This window comes from Tiliqua scincoides, chromosome 8 (genome assembly GCF_035046505.1).
Source record: "Tiliqua scincoides isolate rTilSci1 chromosome 8, rTilSci1.hap2, whole genome shotgun sequence".
Taxonomy (NCBI): Eukaryota; Metazoa; Chordata; class Lepidosauria; order Squamata; family Scincidae; genus Tiliqua; species Tiliqua scincoides.
In genome coordinates, this window is record NC_089828.1 from 15,863,686 (window position 1) to 15,879,231 (window position 15,546).

Below are 15,546 nucleotides of genomic sequence, written 5' to 3' on the forward strand. Positions count from 1 at the left end.
CTCATTTCTGACTTTAGCAGGAGAATGCTGAAATGGAGTTGCCCTTGTTTTGTCACACCTACAAAGAAATTACCCTAAACAGGGCATAACCTTTGTGGATGCCACCGCTGGCAGACTTGTTGATACCCCTTTTCCCATAAAAGATGTGTGCATCTAAGGCAAGGGCATCTCTTCATCTGGTAATTGGTCCTCCATGGCCCTAACGTGACATCAGCAAATGGGGTGTGTGTGCACGTGTGCATGTGCAAAATGTCTTGCCCTAGGCTTCTTGGTATTTCTGCAGTTGCCAAACCTCTTAAGGTTTTATGTTCATTGACAAAAAGAAAAAGAGAGCTTATCCATGCTATCTTTAGGTATTTAGCTAAAGGGGTGGTCTCAGAAAGAACAAAGAGGGGGTGTCACTTGGGACCTAGTTGCATCTTTTATTATGTCTGGTTTGGTAGCATAACCAGAAAGAGTGCTGCTACTCTTTTGAAGTTACAATGGTGCCTACCTCTGTTTCCCATCCTGGTCCTTAAAAGAGCCTAAGAGGCAGGTGATTGTGTAAATCAGGTGATTTCCTGAGCAAATAGTCATCAGATTTCTGTGGTCAGAGAAAAACTTATCTAAAAGAGTGAAAGCTCATTTTGAGATCAGCCATGTAACTCCCTGGTACAGACTAGTACATCAAATGTGAACCCTCAAGATAAGAACAGAGGATGGTTGTCTGCTACCAGAGGTTCATTTGTGTTTGACAAGTGGTATCCCAGACAAAAGGAATGAGGTTACCTGGGTCCACATTCCTCAGGATCTGTCACTGAACTGTACAAGATTTTTGAAGAGTGGAGGGATGACTCAGAGGATCACACAGTTCTAGCAAGTTCCCTTCCAAGAGAAGAGAATCCACCTTAATGCTCTTTAATGACACCTGTGGTTACTGATTGTTTCATCAAAGCATGATGGAAATGGGGAATGAGCCACACTCTGTTCTAGATAGCTGGAGACGAGTGAAACTCAACAGAAAATCATTTCACATTCCCTTCTATACACCGTTGAGCGGTGTTGGTATCATTGTTCCCGCACTGTCCAATGAACACTGGAGACAACAGATATGGAAGAAAGGGCTGCTTTATTTAGCAGTTACAGCAGAAGAGGAGTCTGAGACTTGCAGCATCCAAGGTAGCGAAAGCCCCCTGTGGTGCAAAAGCGGGACCTCTGGGTAGTACCAGAACACCTCTGCGCCCCAGGCGGGCATGCACTCAACAGAAAATCATTTCATGTTCCCTTCTATACACCGTTGAGCGGTGTTGGCATCATTCACACTGCAGTTGGCTTCAAGAATTTTTCAGCTGCTACTCTCTGAAGGGCACATATGTGCCAGTAGTCTAGACATTGTAATAAATACAACAAAGCCCAGCATTCATTTTAATCAGTATACATTGTACTATAGTTTGCAGGGGGATGGCAGGGAGAACCTGGTGTGCGCTGCATTAGTCTCAATTTCTTTTTAGCTACACCAACTTGAATTAGGTGTTATGTAATGGAGAAATTAACATTCTGGTGTAAGCAACCCTCCTGCTAGATCAATCAGATGCATCCAGATTTGAGCATCTCTGCATGCTAATAGCAAATTCAGGGCCTATTTGATTGTAAGCTAAATGGACCCTATCCTATGCAATGGACTCTCTAGATATGCAGGAGCAAATTAGAAGCAATGGGAAAGGAGAACAATAAATTCTGGTTATGCTCTCTAGAGCAGGGGTGCTCAAACTTTCAACTTTAGGGATGCTGGACCTTTAACAAGTGTATAGAAGAGAGAATTGCAGCAGGTGCAACTTGTCATCCCACAGATGACAAGCTGCACCTGCTGAAATTCTAGCTTCTATACACTTGTTAAAGGTCCAGCATCCCTAAAGTTTGAGCACCCCTGCTCTAGAGCAATGGTTCCCAAACTGTGCGTCGGGACCTGATTTTTGGTGGGTTGCCAAAAGGTGACTTATTGTCTCAAGCCCTGAAGCTATTCAAAAATCAGATACTGTAGCTGCTAAGTGCTGAGCTCTTGCAGTTTGCAAGCATGTGTAAATATAGGGAGAGAAATGTTTGTGGGTCTTTCTGGTTATTACTTAGAAATTTTTTTTCTAGATCTCCTTTATGTCTGATAAACCTAGGTGGGTCCCCATAGAAAGTCAGTTTTAAAAGTGGGTCCTGGTGCTAAAAAATTTGGGAACCACTGCTCTTGAGGCAACTTACCCAGGGCATGGTCTAAGTCAGGGGTACCCAAACCCCGGCCCTGGGGCTACATGCGGCCCTCGAGGCCTCTCAATGCGGCCCTCAGGGAGCCCCCAGTCTCCAATGAGCCTCTGGCCCTCTGGAGACTTGTTGGAGCCCGCACTGGCCCGACACAGCTGCTCTCAGCATGAGGGCAACTGTTTGACCACTCGCATGAGCTGTGGGATGAGGGCTTCCTCCACTACTTGCTGTTTCACATCTGTGATGCAGTAGCGGCAGCAAAGGAACTTATGTAAATTTATTAAAATTTTAAATGTAAATTAATTCTTTTTTTCGCCAGCCCCCAACACAATGTCAGAGAGATTATGTGGCCCTCCTGCCAAAAGCTTTGGGCACCCCTGGTCTAAGTCACCGCCCACCAAAAGGAAGGGGTTCATATCAACCTCTAGGGGGGCTGACTGACTATATTCAGTGTCCATCCTAAAAGGATGAAAGCGCAAAAGCTTTTTTGCTTTTTATTTTTACATAATTTTTACAAAATTATGCAGGGAATGGACAGAGTGGATAGGGAGATGCTCTTTACACTCTCACATAATACCAGAACCAGGGGACATCCACTAAAATTGAGTGTTGGGCGGGTTAGGACAGACAAAAGAAAATATTTCTTTACTCAGCGTGTGGTCGGTCTGTGGAACTCCTTGCCACAGGATGTGGTGCTGGCGTCTAGCCTAGACGCCTTTAAAAGGGGATTGGACAAGTTTCTGGAGGAAAAATCCATTATGGGGTACAAGCCATGATGTGTATGCGCAACCTCCTGATTTTAGAAATGGGTTATGTCAGAATGCCAGATGCAGGGGAGGGCACCAGGATGAGGTCTCTTGTTATCTGGTGTGCTCCCTGGGGCATTTGGTGGGCCGGTGTGAGATACAGGAAGCTGGACTAGATGGGCCTATGGCCTGATCCAGTGGGGCTGTTCTTATGTTCTTATTTTCTGGAGCAGCAGTTAGCAAAAAGGGTCAAGCTGGAGCTAGGGATTCAAAGTGACTGATTCAAACATGGACACATCCAAGACTTTGCTTGTGCCAGAAGCTGTGCCTAACAAATGCCTAGGTTAGCACCACAATAAGTTGGGTGCCTGTCCCACCTTTTGTGTGAAATGCTGCCCACAGCTAGGTCTACTCTGCTCTGACTACACACAGATGAACACCCAACCAGAATGAAGACTGTTACAGGTTGTCAGAGCCACTTCAGCTGATTGAGGTGGGGGGAAAGCCCAGATGTAGTGCTTCATATCAGGAGTGCAGGTTCCTCATTCTCCACAGCCCATCAGAAGGTGTATCTAGCCAAGCTCACCCCCTCAGTTCTGGTGTGGCAGTGGTGGAACCCAGCATGCCATGCAGGCAATGACTAAAAGGAGCCAACTGGGGCCTAGAATTAATGATAAGTCTGAATTTGATGAGGTGCTATGTCCCACTTGCACAGAATGAGCCCTGTCATCCCAAAGAGCAATACTATACATGCTCTTGTGCAAGGGAAGAACTAGCAGGTGGAGGTTAGGACCCAGTGGAGCTGCTGGCTTTTCCCCCACCTCAACTAGTCATTTCTTTGCTGTGCTGCCCCTGGTAACAGCATTTGTGTGAGGGATGCATCGAGCATACCAGCCTCTCTTCCCTGCAACCAGCCGCTATCTGCAGGAGAAATGGGACAAGGCCAGTTACCAGGAGCACCGAAGAAAGGTACAGTACAGACTTCAGTAGGGGACCATGTTATAGAGAATTTATTCCTAATACAAGCAACGGGGAGTAAGAGGCAGGTGGATGGGTGACTGTTTCTGGCCAAGATGCACAAAAACTTCAGCTCCGCTATAACAATTGCAGATGAGGTGAATTGGTTCTTTTAGAGCTGACACCTGACTATAGACATCTTTGTAGATGTAGCATTACAGTTTAGTCAACTGATTGTGATGGCAATCCTATCCAAACTTACCTGGGAGCAAGGTCCATTGGCAAAATGGTATTTAATTCTGAGTAGACATGCATAGGATTGGACTCTTAAGTTTTCATATGAGATGATGATCCTGAAGAAACATGCATGCATTGTTTGTGTTTAGATGGATGAATTTAGCACTGGCAGGCATCCTTTTAAAAGATGCTTCTCCCTCCCATCTCTGAGAGGTGAATGCCTCTTCCAAAGTGCAGCTTGCAACCTGTAGTTTTATGATAGCATTTTTGAAAACTAAAATCTGCTGCTCAGTGCATCAGGAACAACTTTCCTGTTGATCAAAATGTTTATAATCGATTAAATATTGAAGTGGTGTAGCTGTGAGAGCATTGGACTTGAATCAGAAATACCCAGGTTAAAATTTCAGCCATAGAGTTAACCGACCTTGGACCCATCATTTTCTTAACCAATTTCACAAGGTTATTGTGAGGATAAAATGGGAGGGTAGGGCGAGAGTCATGAATACCTCCCCAAACTCCTTGGGGGAAGAGCAATACATAAAGTGTGAAAAATACATTCTCCTATCCCAGGGCTCCCAGACTGGCCCAACCAGAGCCATCCAGAAGCTGGATTTACAAGAATGGTCCCTGTAATTTTTATAGGGCGTGTGCAGAGTCCTGATGGAGCTGAGCGGGGTTCAGATTCCAGCAGCTCCAAGCTTAGAGGGAGGGGTGGCTTGATTCAACAATGCAACAGTGTCAGATACTCTCAGTCTGCACACAAACTTTGATGCTTCCTATATCCAGTTAGCTCCAACACCAGGACCCCTTGGCTTCAGGGCTTTTTTTGTGACTACTGTACATGGCTATACAATCCTATATTAGCTATGATTGCCATCTCCATCTTGCTCCCACCCATAGACCACTGCATTCTTGGATTATGCCCCAGGATGAATCATTATTAATGCTTTTTTTTTTTTACTTTTTATCCTGTGTTTTGTTTCCGTATGGAGTGAGCAAGGGCAATCCACAACATCAATAAAGCAAAGATAAAAACATAAACATATCGATTAAACAAATCAGGGTCCAATCCTACCCAACTTTCCAGGGCCTGTGCAGCCCTGCCAATGGGGTGTGTGCTGCATCCTTTGGTGGGGAGGCAGTCACATCGGCTTCCTCAAGGCTGCATTGCAGCTGCACTGCTGCGGGAAAGTTGAATTGGATTGGGCCCTCAAACAATAAAACAGTGAGCAAAAAGCAGCATAATGAATACACAAAGAACAAAATAAACAACACCAGAAAAGCAATGTTCAGGGGCAAATGCAAAAGAAAACGAAGTCAATTAAAAGAGTGGTAAGGCAAAAAAAAAAAGTTTTAAGATTAATGTTCTTGTTGTTTACTATTATTGCAGAGCAGATGAGACCCAGCATCAGAGCATGTCAATACATCATGTGATATATGCTGGAAGAAGCAAGTATGATGATGTGGGGGTGCTCTGTGAATGTTTAGGGCTGAATGGATTAGCATCATAGACTGGTGCCAATCGGAGGATTTAGCATTCGTCCCTCTGTATAGGTGGATTTTTTGTTCAGAGTAGGAATAAAACGTGTGCAAATGTGTCACTCCAGAAAAATAGCAGATGTGGCAGTGGGCTGGTGAGCTGCAACAAGGGTGTGTAATCAAATCAACAAATCATTAACAAATCAAAGAGGTAGAAGAATCAGCATTTTACCAAGTAGGTTTGCCCATATCATTTGTGTGGGGGAGAGGTCATTGTGCTTCACCTGTTCCTTCCCTCACCTGTTCCTTGATCTCTCTCTCTCTCTCTCTCTCTCTCTCTCTGCAGGTGGAGCTGGCTACCCCTGTAGTGAACACCACAGCTTTGCCAACACCTTTGCATCTGCAAGTGAACCTCAAGAAAAAACAGGTAAATTGACTGCACAGGATTGGACAACAAATGGGGACCTTGCTTATATAGTCAAGATTCAGTAGTTACTAACCCAAGGTTGGCTACCTTGGCATGACACCCTCCTATTTCTGTAAACAAGGAATTCTAAGGTCTATCAGCGATCCGTCCTTGATTATCTCAGGTTACTGCATTACTCTAGGACTGAGAATCCTCTGTGCTGTTGTTTGCATGGTCAGTTATCCCTAGTGAGTATGCTACTTAAATGTAGCAGCCATGAGCTGGGACATCCCTATTACAGAGTCCTGTTGACATGAACATGTGTAGATACTGTAAGTACCATGTGGATGCAGGGGAGAGGGTTAGTAGGATTGTGTGCCTGCTATTTTCACCCAAAAGTCTGAAGAAGACCTATGCATTCAACCAGTATGCACATAGGATCTCTCTGCATGGTTGGGAACATGACATTTTGTGACATCTTCCAGCATGCATTGTAGTTCAGTGGTGGAGCACATTTTTTGCACATGGATGGTCCCATGTTCAATCCCTGGCATTTCCACGTAGAACACAACCCATTTTCATTCACCAGAAAATGTCTTTTTCTGGATTTCTTGGCAGGATTCCCAATCCCACTGCTCAACATGATACCAGAACTTTGCATGTGATCATACCTATCAAGGCTTTAGAATAGATCAGCCTGTTATTTGTCATTTCCAGTGCTTGCTTGCTGGAGGTGGGGGGGGGGGAGGTAGATGGGAGTAAAGCCTAACTAGGTCATTTATTTTGGTTTGCAATACCAGCCCACTAAAGGCAGGTAGGCTACCTCCTAACTCTTGGAATGTATGCAGTTTTGAAGAAGGCATGCTACACCCCAAAACTGAATACATTTTATTTAGTCATACTGTTGGCACAGCCTCCTAAACATCAGAAGATAGAATTCAGGGCTGCTATCATCCTTTATGGTTGTTACTATTGCTGCCTCATGATCCATGTTGTATTTCAGCTGGAAAAAGAACGCCATGCTGTTTGGGATCGAGAAAATCTCCTTCACTGTGAAAGACTGTGGGGCATCAAGAAGTCCCGAGGGCGTGTGGACAATTGGAATTTCTACAGTATGCACAGGTCTGTAAGGGGGGAGGGGTAAATGACAGGGAGAGGTGCCAGAGTGCTCCAGGCTCCATCCTGGCAATGATAGAAAAGACAGTGTACAAGCTGGCATCCATGACTTTCAGCTTTTTCCAGTAAAGCGGTGAGCTTTAGAAAGATGCCATCTGAACTTGGATCATGCTGGTTTCAGGGCTGGTTGGCTGTAGATGGATGGGAACACAGAGCAAAATTATTGGAGTGATCTAATAATCCTCACCCCTGTCTGAGTGATCTGCTGCCCCCATGCAGCTTGAACAAGGAGAAGCGCAGGCAGGATCTTGCCCACATGTGCTGGGAGAATCAGCAGCTATTGAAGCGCCTGGAAGGGAGAAAGTCAGAACTTGCCCGGGAGCACTGGCAGCAGGACTGGTACAAGGAAGAGCTGCTTCGTAACAGCATTGCCTGCTATCCTCGCAGCACAGGGAGCTGCCAGGTAAGAAGGCCTAACTCTGAATAGGCCACGATGGATCGATAAGCGAGGGAGGCAGCTCCAGCTTCAATTTAGTCCTATTTTGTTCAATGGGGCTTACTCTCAGGAAAGTGTGGTTAGGATTGCAGCCTGAGGCTGCTATCCAATGCACATTTACTTGGAAGGAAGTCGCATTGAACACAGTGGGACTTCTGAGTAGACAGGCACAGGTCTGCAGTGTGAGACCAGGGTGACTAGATGCCATAACCGCAAAAGAGGACTAGACACCCCAAGAAAAATGGAGGACATGACACAATAAAAGCTAAAAACACTCATATATTGATTTCATGTGGTTAATTTAAACACTATATTACTTACTAAAAATTTAAAACTATATTATATATGGTTTATTACATATAATTTATTAATGACAAGAAGGCTATGCGCCGCTTACAGCGAAAAGGACCACATTTAAGCTCTTTTATAGGACATGAGGCTAAAAAAGAGGACAGGTCCTGGAAAAAGAGGCTGTCTGGTCACCCTGTGTGAGACAGGGAATATCCACCATCTGTATCAAGATGTTCAAGGTCTGGTTCTTATATTATGGGGAATAGTGCAGTAGCTGTTCCCCCAATGGCCTTATTTCATGCTACTCCAGTACCACCAGCCGAGCAAACACAGTGACATTATTGCTACAGACTGCTTTTCCCCACTGATAAGATCTTTCTGTTGCTTAATAGACAAAACTTCAGTCTGGTTACAAGATCAGCTAACCTCTTTTGTATCATCACCATGGCTTAGAGGGCTGACCACGAACATTGCTCTTCACAGACAAGAAAGGAGAGACGGAGGCAGTGGACCGTAAGCAGCAGTGTTCCCGTTTCAGCAGCTGGGGACAGTCGCAGCACGTTCCCTGACAGAACCTGCGTGCCTTGCAGCAGCAAGAATAACAGTGCAATGAGCAAAAGCTCCTGGGGCAGTGGAAGTAGAAGGGAACAATCTGGAGCCTTGGCCCTAAGATTGAGCAAAGGTACTCGGGTGTCAGCCAAGATAGTACTAGGGGGCTTCTCTCCCAAACGTGCTGATGGCTCATTGGTTAGGATGAGGGCTGATGTACCAGGAGAAAGTTGTCTGGAGAAGCCTCTAGGAGAAGTGGTGATGTATAATAAGCCTCCTACTTCCTTACACTTAGGGGAGCAACTCAGGCCCTGTGATAACAGCCTGATCCCCACTTCAAGGGGGCTGGAGAAGAAACCAGAAGTCTCAGTCACAAATGCAGAACTTTGTTGGAGAAAGACAGAGAGAGCCCCCAAGTTAGATGGGCAGTCCATCCTGTTGAACATACTGTCTGTCAAGTCCCCTCTGCCATTTGCCAGGAAATCTCCAGAGGGCACCTGTGGCAAGAATGATTCTATTTCTCCTAGTGAGATCCTGCCCACCTCTGCAAGGTGTGAGGAGAGCTCCCTGCTCACAGCCAAGATTTGTGAAAGCAGCTCTAGCCCTTCCTCTAGCAGTCCCTCAGACACCTAATGCACCAAGGAGAGCTGTGCACGTCTTTTGTGTTTCTATCCAAGAGCAAAAATATAACGCCTTGAGAATCTGATCTTTCATTTTTAAAAAGCACATACTTCTAGCCCTTTGGCATACAAAGATAAGCTTGAAAATTTGCATACAGTGTAAGGAGAGATCCCAGAGGTCATAGCAGGATTTTCATTGGAGAAAGGACTGGGTTTCTGTGCCTTGAACTTGCTCTTCCCTATGTGTAGTCAAAGCAGCATCAGTTATGCAGCATCACAATATGCATGTACCAATATAGTCAATTCTTATGATTGTGTATGATTACTTTACTAGTGTGACAATCTTGTTAATGGAAAATGTAAAGCAATGTATACTATGCATGTATACATTGGCCAGCTGCTTTAGAGACATTTGCTAGTGTAGATATGAAACTGTAGAGTGCTTACTGCTGCTCATAATTGTATCAAATGTACACTGGATGTACAAATGGATTTAGTAGGAATTCAAAATACTCCTTCTCTCTAAAGCAGGGATCTCCAAACCCCGGCCCGGGTGCCAGATGTGGCCTGCAGAGAGCCTCTATCTGGCCCGCAGCCAGCCTCTGATACGCTGGGAGCCTCTGGCCCAGTTTGACCAACACAACCAGAGTTGTACTTGTGGGGCAGGGGAAAGGGGGTCCATTTAAGTGTATGCTTTATTTCTTGGGCTGTGTCGGTACTTGGAGAAATCCTAGACATTTGAGCCCATTCATTTATTCATTCATCTAAGGTCCATCTCTAATGTATGTATTTAAATTTTATATTTTTATTTTTTTTTCCGACCCTCAACACCGTGCCAGATATTTGATGCGGCCCTCTGGCCAAAAGGTTTGGAGACCCCTGCTCTAAAGCATACTCATGCTGGCACTATCATATTCTCAAATGGATTATGAGATTTCCAAAATCATAGTATGAAGTAAGGTTGCAATCTTATACATGTTTATTGCTGTACACCAACAATCACACAGTAAAATGTAGGAATTTGCAGACCTAATCTGCCTTTCTCATTGTAGAAGCTCTATAAGAAATAGATCCAGCATGGTGTAACTATGTAGTGGTTCCAGTATTGAACTGAAGAAGTGATCCAGCTTCCAATCTTCTGCTCAGCCATGAAGCTCATAGAGACTGGTCCAAGATCACTCAATCTTCCAGTTAGAGATGTGATTTTTTGGTGATAACGAAATAAAAACACATAACACCACTTTCTGTTCTCGTTTTTGTAAACAAACAAAAATCTTCAAAAAAGTAAACTAGGAAATTTGCAGAAAAATAAATAATGGGCTGGACGGGGGTGTGTGTGTGTGCATGCATGGGTAATGACTTTGTCTGCATCTGCTGGCACTGTTTCACCTATATCACCTACTGAGTGCACATTTAAAGGGATTATAATGTATTGTTATAATTTATAAAAATGAGCCCTTGGAATAAAAACACACAACACCATCTTCTTCTGCACTTTTCCTTCTTGGGAAAAAAACGAAAATCTGTGAAAAAATAAAAATGTTTAAGAAAATGTCTACTTATAGCCTAACCTACCTCACAGGGTTGTTGTGAGGATAAAAAGAATGGGTGGAAAGAGAGTGGGTAGAAAGAATGATGAATGCCTCCCTGAACTTCTTGGAGGAAGGATGGGATATAAATGTAATAAAGAAAAAACAATACACCCATGAAGCTGGTGTGCTGTCTCATGCCAGTCCAAGTTTTTAGATTGTGTAATTTTTTGTAAAGTCAAATTTAGAAAAAATAAAAGATATGAACAGGAGCAAGGCTTGATTATGGAGATACATTTGTGAAGGTCTTTTTAGCTATCTTCCTTTTAGGTACTAACTTTTGGTGTTTTAAGGTATTATAAATACTATTTTATAAAATCAGTTTGCCTTATAAAATCAAGCTGAATGCATTGAACATTTGCACTCTCAGAAAATGGCTATTAATTTGGTAAGCATAATCATATTTGCTGTAAAAGATTAAGAACCCAATCCTATCCACACTTTCCTGGGAGTAAGACTCATTGACCATGAAGGGATTTTTTCTGAGTAGACATGCATAGGAGTGGGGTATAAGCGCCCAATCCTGTCCAATTTTCCAGTTCTGGTGCAGCTGTGCCAAGGGGGCATGTGCTGCATCCTGTGGTGGGCTGGCAGTCACAGAGCCCTCTTTGAGGTAAAGGAGCATTTGTTCCCTGGCCGCAGGGCTGCATTGCAGCTGCACCAGTGCTCAAAAGTTGGATAGGACTGGGCCCTAATCTGCTGACTACTCTAGAACAGGGGTGTCCAGAGTTCTTGGCAGGAGGGCCACATCGTCTCTCTGCATTACATTTACATTTAAAATTTGAATAAATTTACATAAGTTTACATACATTAATATATTAAAGATGAACTTAGGTGAATGAATGAAGGTCTTGCAATAGCTCAAGGCCTATAAAAGGTCTTGCACAAAGCAAGACTGGCCTTTCCTTTGCTGCCACTGCTCCATCACAGATGTGAAACAGCAAGTAATGGAGGGAGCCCTCGTCCTACAGCTTGTGCGAAAGGTCAAACAGTTGGCCATCACGCTGAGAGCAGTTGCACCAGTGTGGGCTCCAACAAATCTCAGGAGGGCCAGAGGCTCATTGGAGACTGGGGGCTCCCTGAGGGCCGCATTGAGAGGCCTCGAGGGCCGCAAGTGGCCCCAGGGCCGGGGTTTGGGCACTCCTGCTCTAGAATATGTCATCTCAGCTCTCTCATGGCAGTGTTGGGAAACATACTGGCTTTTGAGCAGGGTCAGCCCAAGATCTCTTGGAACCTGAGGCAGCCTGCCAAATGCTGTCCTCACCTGATGGTGTTCTGCTCCTCTGTCACTCTCCTCCACTACTCTCCTCTGATTCTGTCCCTTTCTTACTTTTCCAATCCAGGGAATAAAAGGAAGGGGAGGAGCTGTCAAGGCAAGCAGGTAAACAGAAGTGGGTGCCCCTGCCAATCTACTGCCTAAGGTGACAGCTTCAGTAGACATCATAGATGGGCCAGTCCTGAGTGTTGCTTGGACTTCACAGCAAGTTTATCCTGATGCTCTTTCTCCAATTACTTGAATTCTACCTACTCAACAACATTCCCTGAATGTATGAGGATGAAGAGTTCCTTAAAAATAATGGACAAAGAGCCCAATCCTAGTCACGTCTACTCAGAAGTAAGTTCCATTATAGGCATGCCTAGGACTGGGCTCTTAAATATTTTTGTATTCTATGTGTGTCCAGTAGACCATACAAAGCTGTAATTAGGACCAGGTTGGGGACATTCTAGCCCCAAACTCCTTGCTTCCATACTTTCCCTCCCACTTTGTTCCAGGGCTGTAGCTGGGGGGGGGGGCTTTGCCCCCCCATGAGCTAGCAGTTTGCCCCCCCCAGCATTTTTTCCAAACCTGTCCTCTATCTAATGTGGTGTCCGTTGGGGGTGATTTGAAGCCCTTTTTGCCACATTTTTTGTGCATATGCAGGTGCTTCTGGCAGGGGTTGGGGAGGAGAGCGAGCGTGCATGTGTGTAGAGTGAGTAGAACAGGGTCCTGGGGGGCTCCCTGGAAGTTATGACCTCTGGTCACCCTGCCCCCATTCAGAGCAGGGCTGGTCAAGAGCAGCTACAAGAAGGTTGGGAGAGATTTCTCCTTGTACTGGCTGGGGGAAGGGAGGGTGCTGTTTCTTCTACTGTGGAACATGCTAATTACTATAATGGTACTGCTGTGGGGGGGGCAGGGAGAAATGTTTCTGTTTGGAGATATCGTGGGGACAGGTTCTTGCCTTTCAGATATACTTTTAAAATTAATGGCTGCTGCTTGGGGGCTGGGAAGACCCTTTTTCTGGTGGGAGAAAACATGGAAAGCATTTGAGCTAAAGAGAACCAAGAACTTGAGTGTGGGAAAGGTTCTAAGCAGGGGCGGATCCGGAGGAGGCCATGGGTGCAAACCCCTCCCCAACTGTCCTGCCAGCAGGGAAGGGTGCCCACCAGGATGGAGAGAAAAATCAGGTGTTGGGGAACACCCACTAGGCGGGTGTCAAGGAAACTGGCTGGAATGGAAGCCCGGGTCTACCCACCCAGCAAATAGCCACAGAGGCCTGAGGGGGACATGATTGAGACATATAAAATTATGCAAGGGATGGCTAGAAAGATGTTCTTTTCCCTCTCACATAACACCAGAACCAGGGGACATCCACTAAAATTGAGTGTTGGGAGAGTTAGGATGAACAAAAGAAAATATTTCTTTACCCAGCGTGTAATTAGTCTGTGGAACGCCTTGCCACAGGAAGTGGTGATGGCAATTTGATTAGATTCTTTTAAGAGGGGATTGGACACATTTCTGGAGGAAAGTCCATCACAGGTTACAAGTCATGTTTGGTATGTGCAAGCTCCTGATTTTAGAAGTAAGCTACCTCAATGCCAGATGCAGGAGAGGACACCAGGATGCAGGTTGTGTCTTGCTGTCTTTTGTGCTCCCTGAAGCATTTGGTTGGCCACTGTGAGATACAGGAAGCTGGACTAGATGGGCCTTTGGCCTGATCCAGCAGGGCTCTTCTTATGTAGGCTATAAGCTCAATCAGGAGCCCAGGTCTACCCAAGCAGGTAGACCAGGCCTCCAAGTCTAGGTGGGAGCTCAGACCCAGGTCTGCCTGCCCAGCAAATGTCCACAGAAGCCATAAGCTCAAACAGGAGCCCAGGTCTACCCACCCAGCAAATGGCCACAGAGGCGATAAGCTCAAGCAGGAGCCCAGGTCTACCTAGCTGGTAGACCTGGGCTCTGAAGGTAGTGTTCATGGCCCCTCCCAAATACAGACACTGGATCCACCCCTGGTTCTAAGGAGATTCAACTCTCAGAAAGCTGGGAGGATTCAGTTCAACCAAGTAGATTCAATACATTCAAATCTTCTGTACTTTGCTTTTTAAAAGTAATGAATATTGTAAAAATAACTAGTGTTCCAATGACGTCACTGTATTTGACTAGCATATCTTTCCTCTTGCTTTGATGTAAAGTAAATTTTATTTTCATATGTATCAATGCATCAACAATGTGTCATCAACAAATGTTAAATAGGTGCTACATAGGCGTTATATAGCATTACATAGGTGATAGATAGGTGCTAGACAGACACTATATAGGTGTTAAATAGGCACTATATAGGTGTTAGATAGGCATTATATAGGTGCTAGATAGGCATTTAAGTAGGTGTTATGTAGGCGCTATATAGGCGTTAGATAGGCGCTGTATAGGTGTCAGGTAGGTAATAGATAGGTGCTAAATAGGTATTATATAGGCGTTAAATAAGTATGTAGGCGCTAGATAGGTGTTAGATAGGCACTATATAGGTGCTAGATAGGCGTTAAGTAGGTGTTAGATAGATGTTATGTAGGCGCTATATAGGCATTAGATAGGTGTTAAATAGGTGCTGTATAGGTGTCAGGTAGGTAGTAGATAGGCGCTAAATAGGTGTTATATAGGCATTAAATAGGTGTTATGTAGGCGCTATATAGGTGCTAGATAAGCGTTGTATAGGTGCTATGTAGGCACTAAGTAGGCACTAGATAGGTGTTATGTAGGCGCTATGTAGGCGCTAAGTTGGCATTAAGTAGGTGTTATGTAGGCGCTAGATAGCTGTTATGTAGGTGCTATACAGGCGTTAGGTGTTAAAGAGGCGCTGTATAGGTGTCAGATAGGTACTAGATAGGTGTTATATAGGCATTAAATAGGTGTTATGAAGGCGCTATATAGGTGTTAGATAGGCGCTATATAGGTGCTAGATAAGCATTATATAGGTGCTATGTAGGCATTATGTAGGCGCTAGATAGGTGTTATGTAGGCGCTAGATAGGCGTTAGGCGCTATGTAGGCACTAAGTAGGTGGTAGATAGGTTATGTAGGCGCTAAGTAGGCATTAAGTAGGCGTTATGTAGGCACTAGATAGGTGTTATGTAGGCGCTAGATAGGCACTATATAGGTGCTAGGTAGGCTTTAAGTAGGCATTATGTAGGCACTAGATAGGTGTTATGTAGGTGCTAGATCAGCGTTAGATAGGCGCTAAGAAGGCGTTAAGTAGTCATTATGTAGGTGCTAGATAGGTGCTACGTAGGTGCTATATAGGTGTTCGATAGGCGCTATATAGGTGCTAGATAGATGTTAATTAGGCGTTATGTAGGCGCTAGGTAGTTATGTAGGCGCTAGATAGGTGTTATAGGTGTTAGATAGGCGCTATAAAGGTGGTAGATAGGCGTTATGTAGGCGCTAGGTAGGTGCTATGTAGCTGCTATATAGGCGTTAAATAGGCGCTGTATAGGTGTCAGGTAGGTACTAGATAGGCACTAAATAGGTGTTATATAGGCATTAAATAGGCGCTATATAGGTGTTGGGCGCTATATGTGTG

General features: G+C 44.7%; 1 protein-coding gene across 1 annotated transcript; it reads left to right on the forward strand.

The window, feature by feature from the left end:
• The first annotated feature begins 3,844 nt into the window (after window positions 1-3,844).
• On the forward strand, window positions 3,845-10,608 carry LOC136658933 (uncharacterized). Its single transcript, XM_066635907.1, has 5 exons — window positions 3,845-3,944; window positions 5,995-6,075; window positions 7,058-7,176; window positions 7,450-7,633; window positions 8,441-10,608. Exons 1-5 carry the CDS (start codon window positions 3,852-3,854, stop codon window positions 9,137-9,139), a joined length of 1,176 nt encoding a protein of 391 aa, XP_066492004.1. The 5' UTR covers window positions 3,845-3,851; the 3' UTR covers window positions 9,140-10,608.
• Window positions 10,609-15,546: the final 4,938 nt, after the last annotated feature.

Bases quoted from the DNA above. Each gene is read 5' to 3' on its own strand.
- LOC136658933 (XM_066635907.1), top strand. From the start codon at position 3,852: ATGCATCGAGCATACCAGCCTCTCTTCCCTGCAACCAGCCGCTATCTG. The intron at 3,945-5,994 runs GTACAGTACAGA...CTCTCTCTGCAG, and splicing joins ACCAGGAGCACCGAAGAAAG to GTGGAGCTGGCTACCCCTGT. The intron at 7,177-7,449 runs GTCTGTAAGGGG...GCCCCCATGCAG, and splicing joins AATTTCTACAGTATGCACAG to CTTGAACAAGGAGAAGCGCA.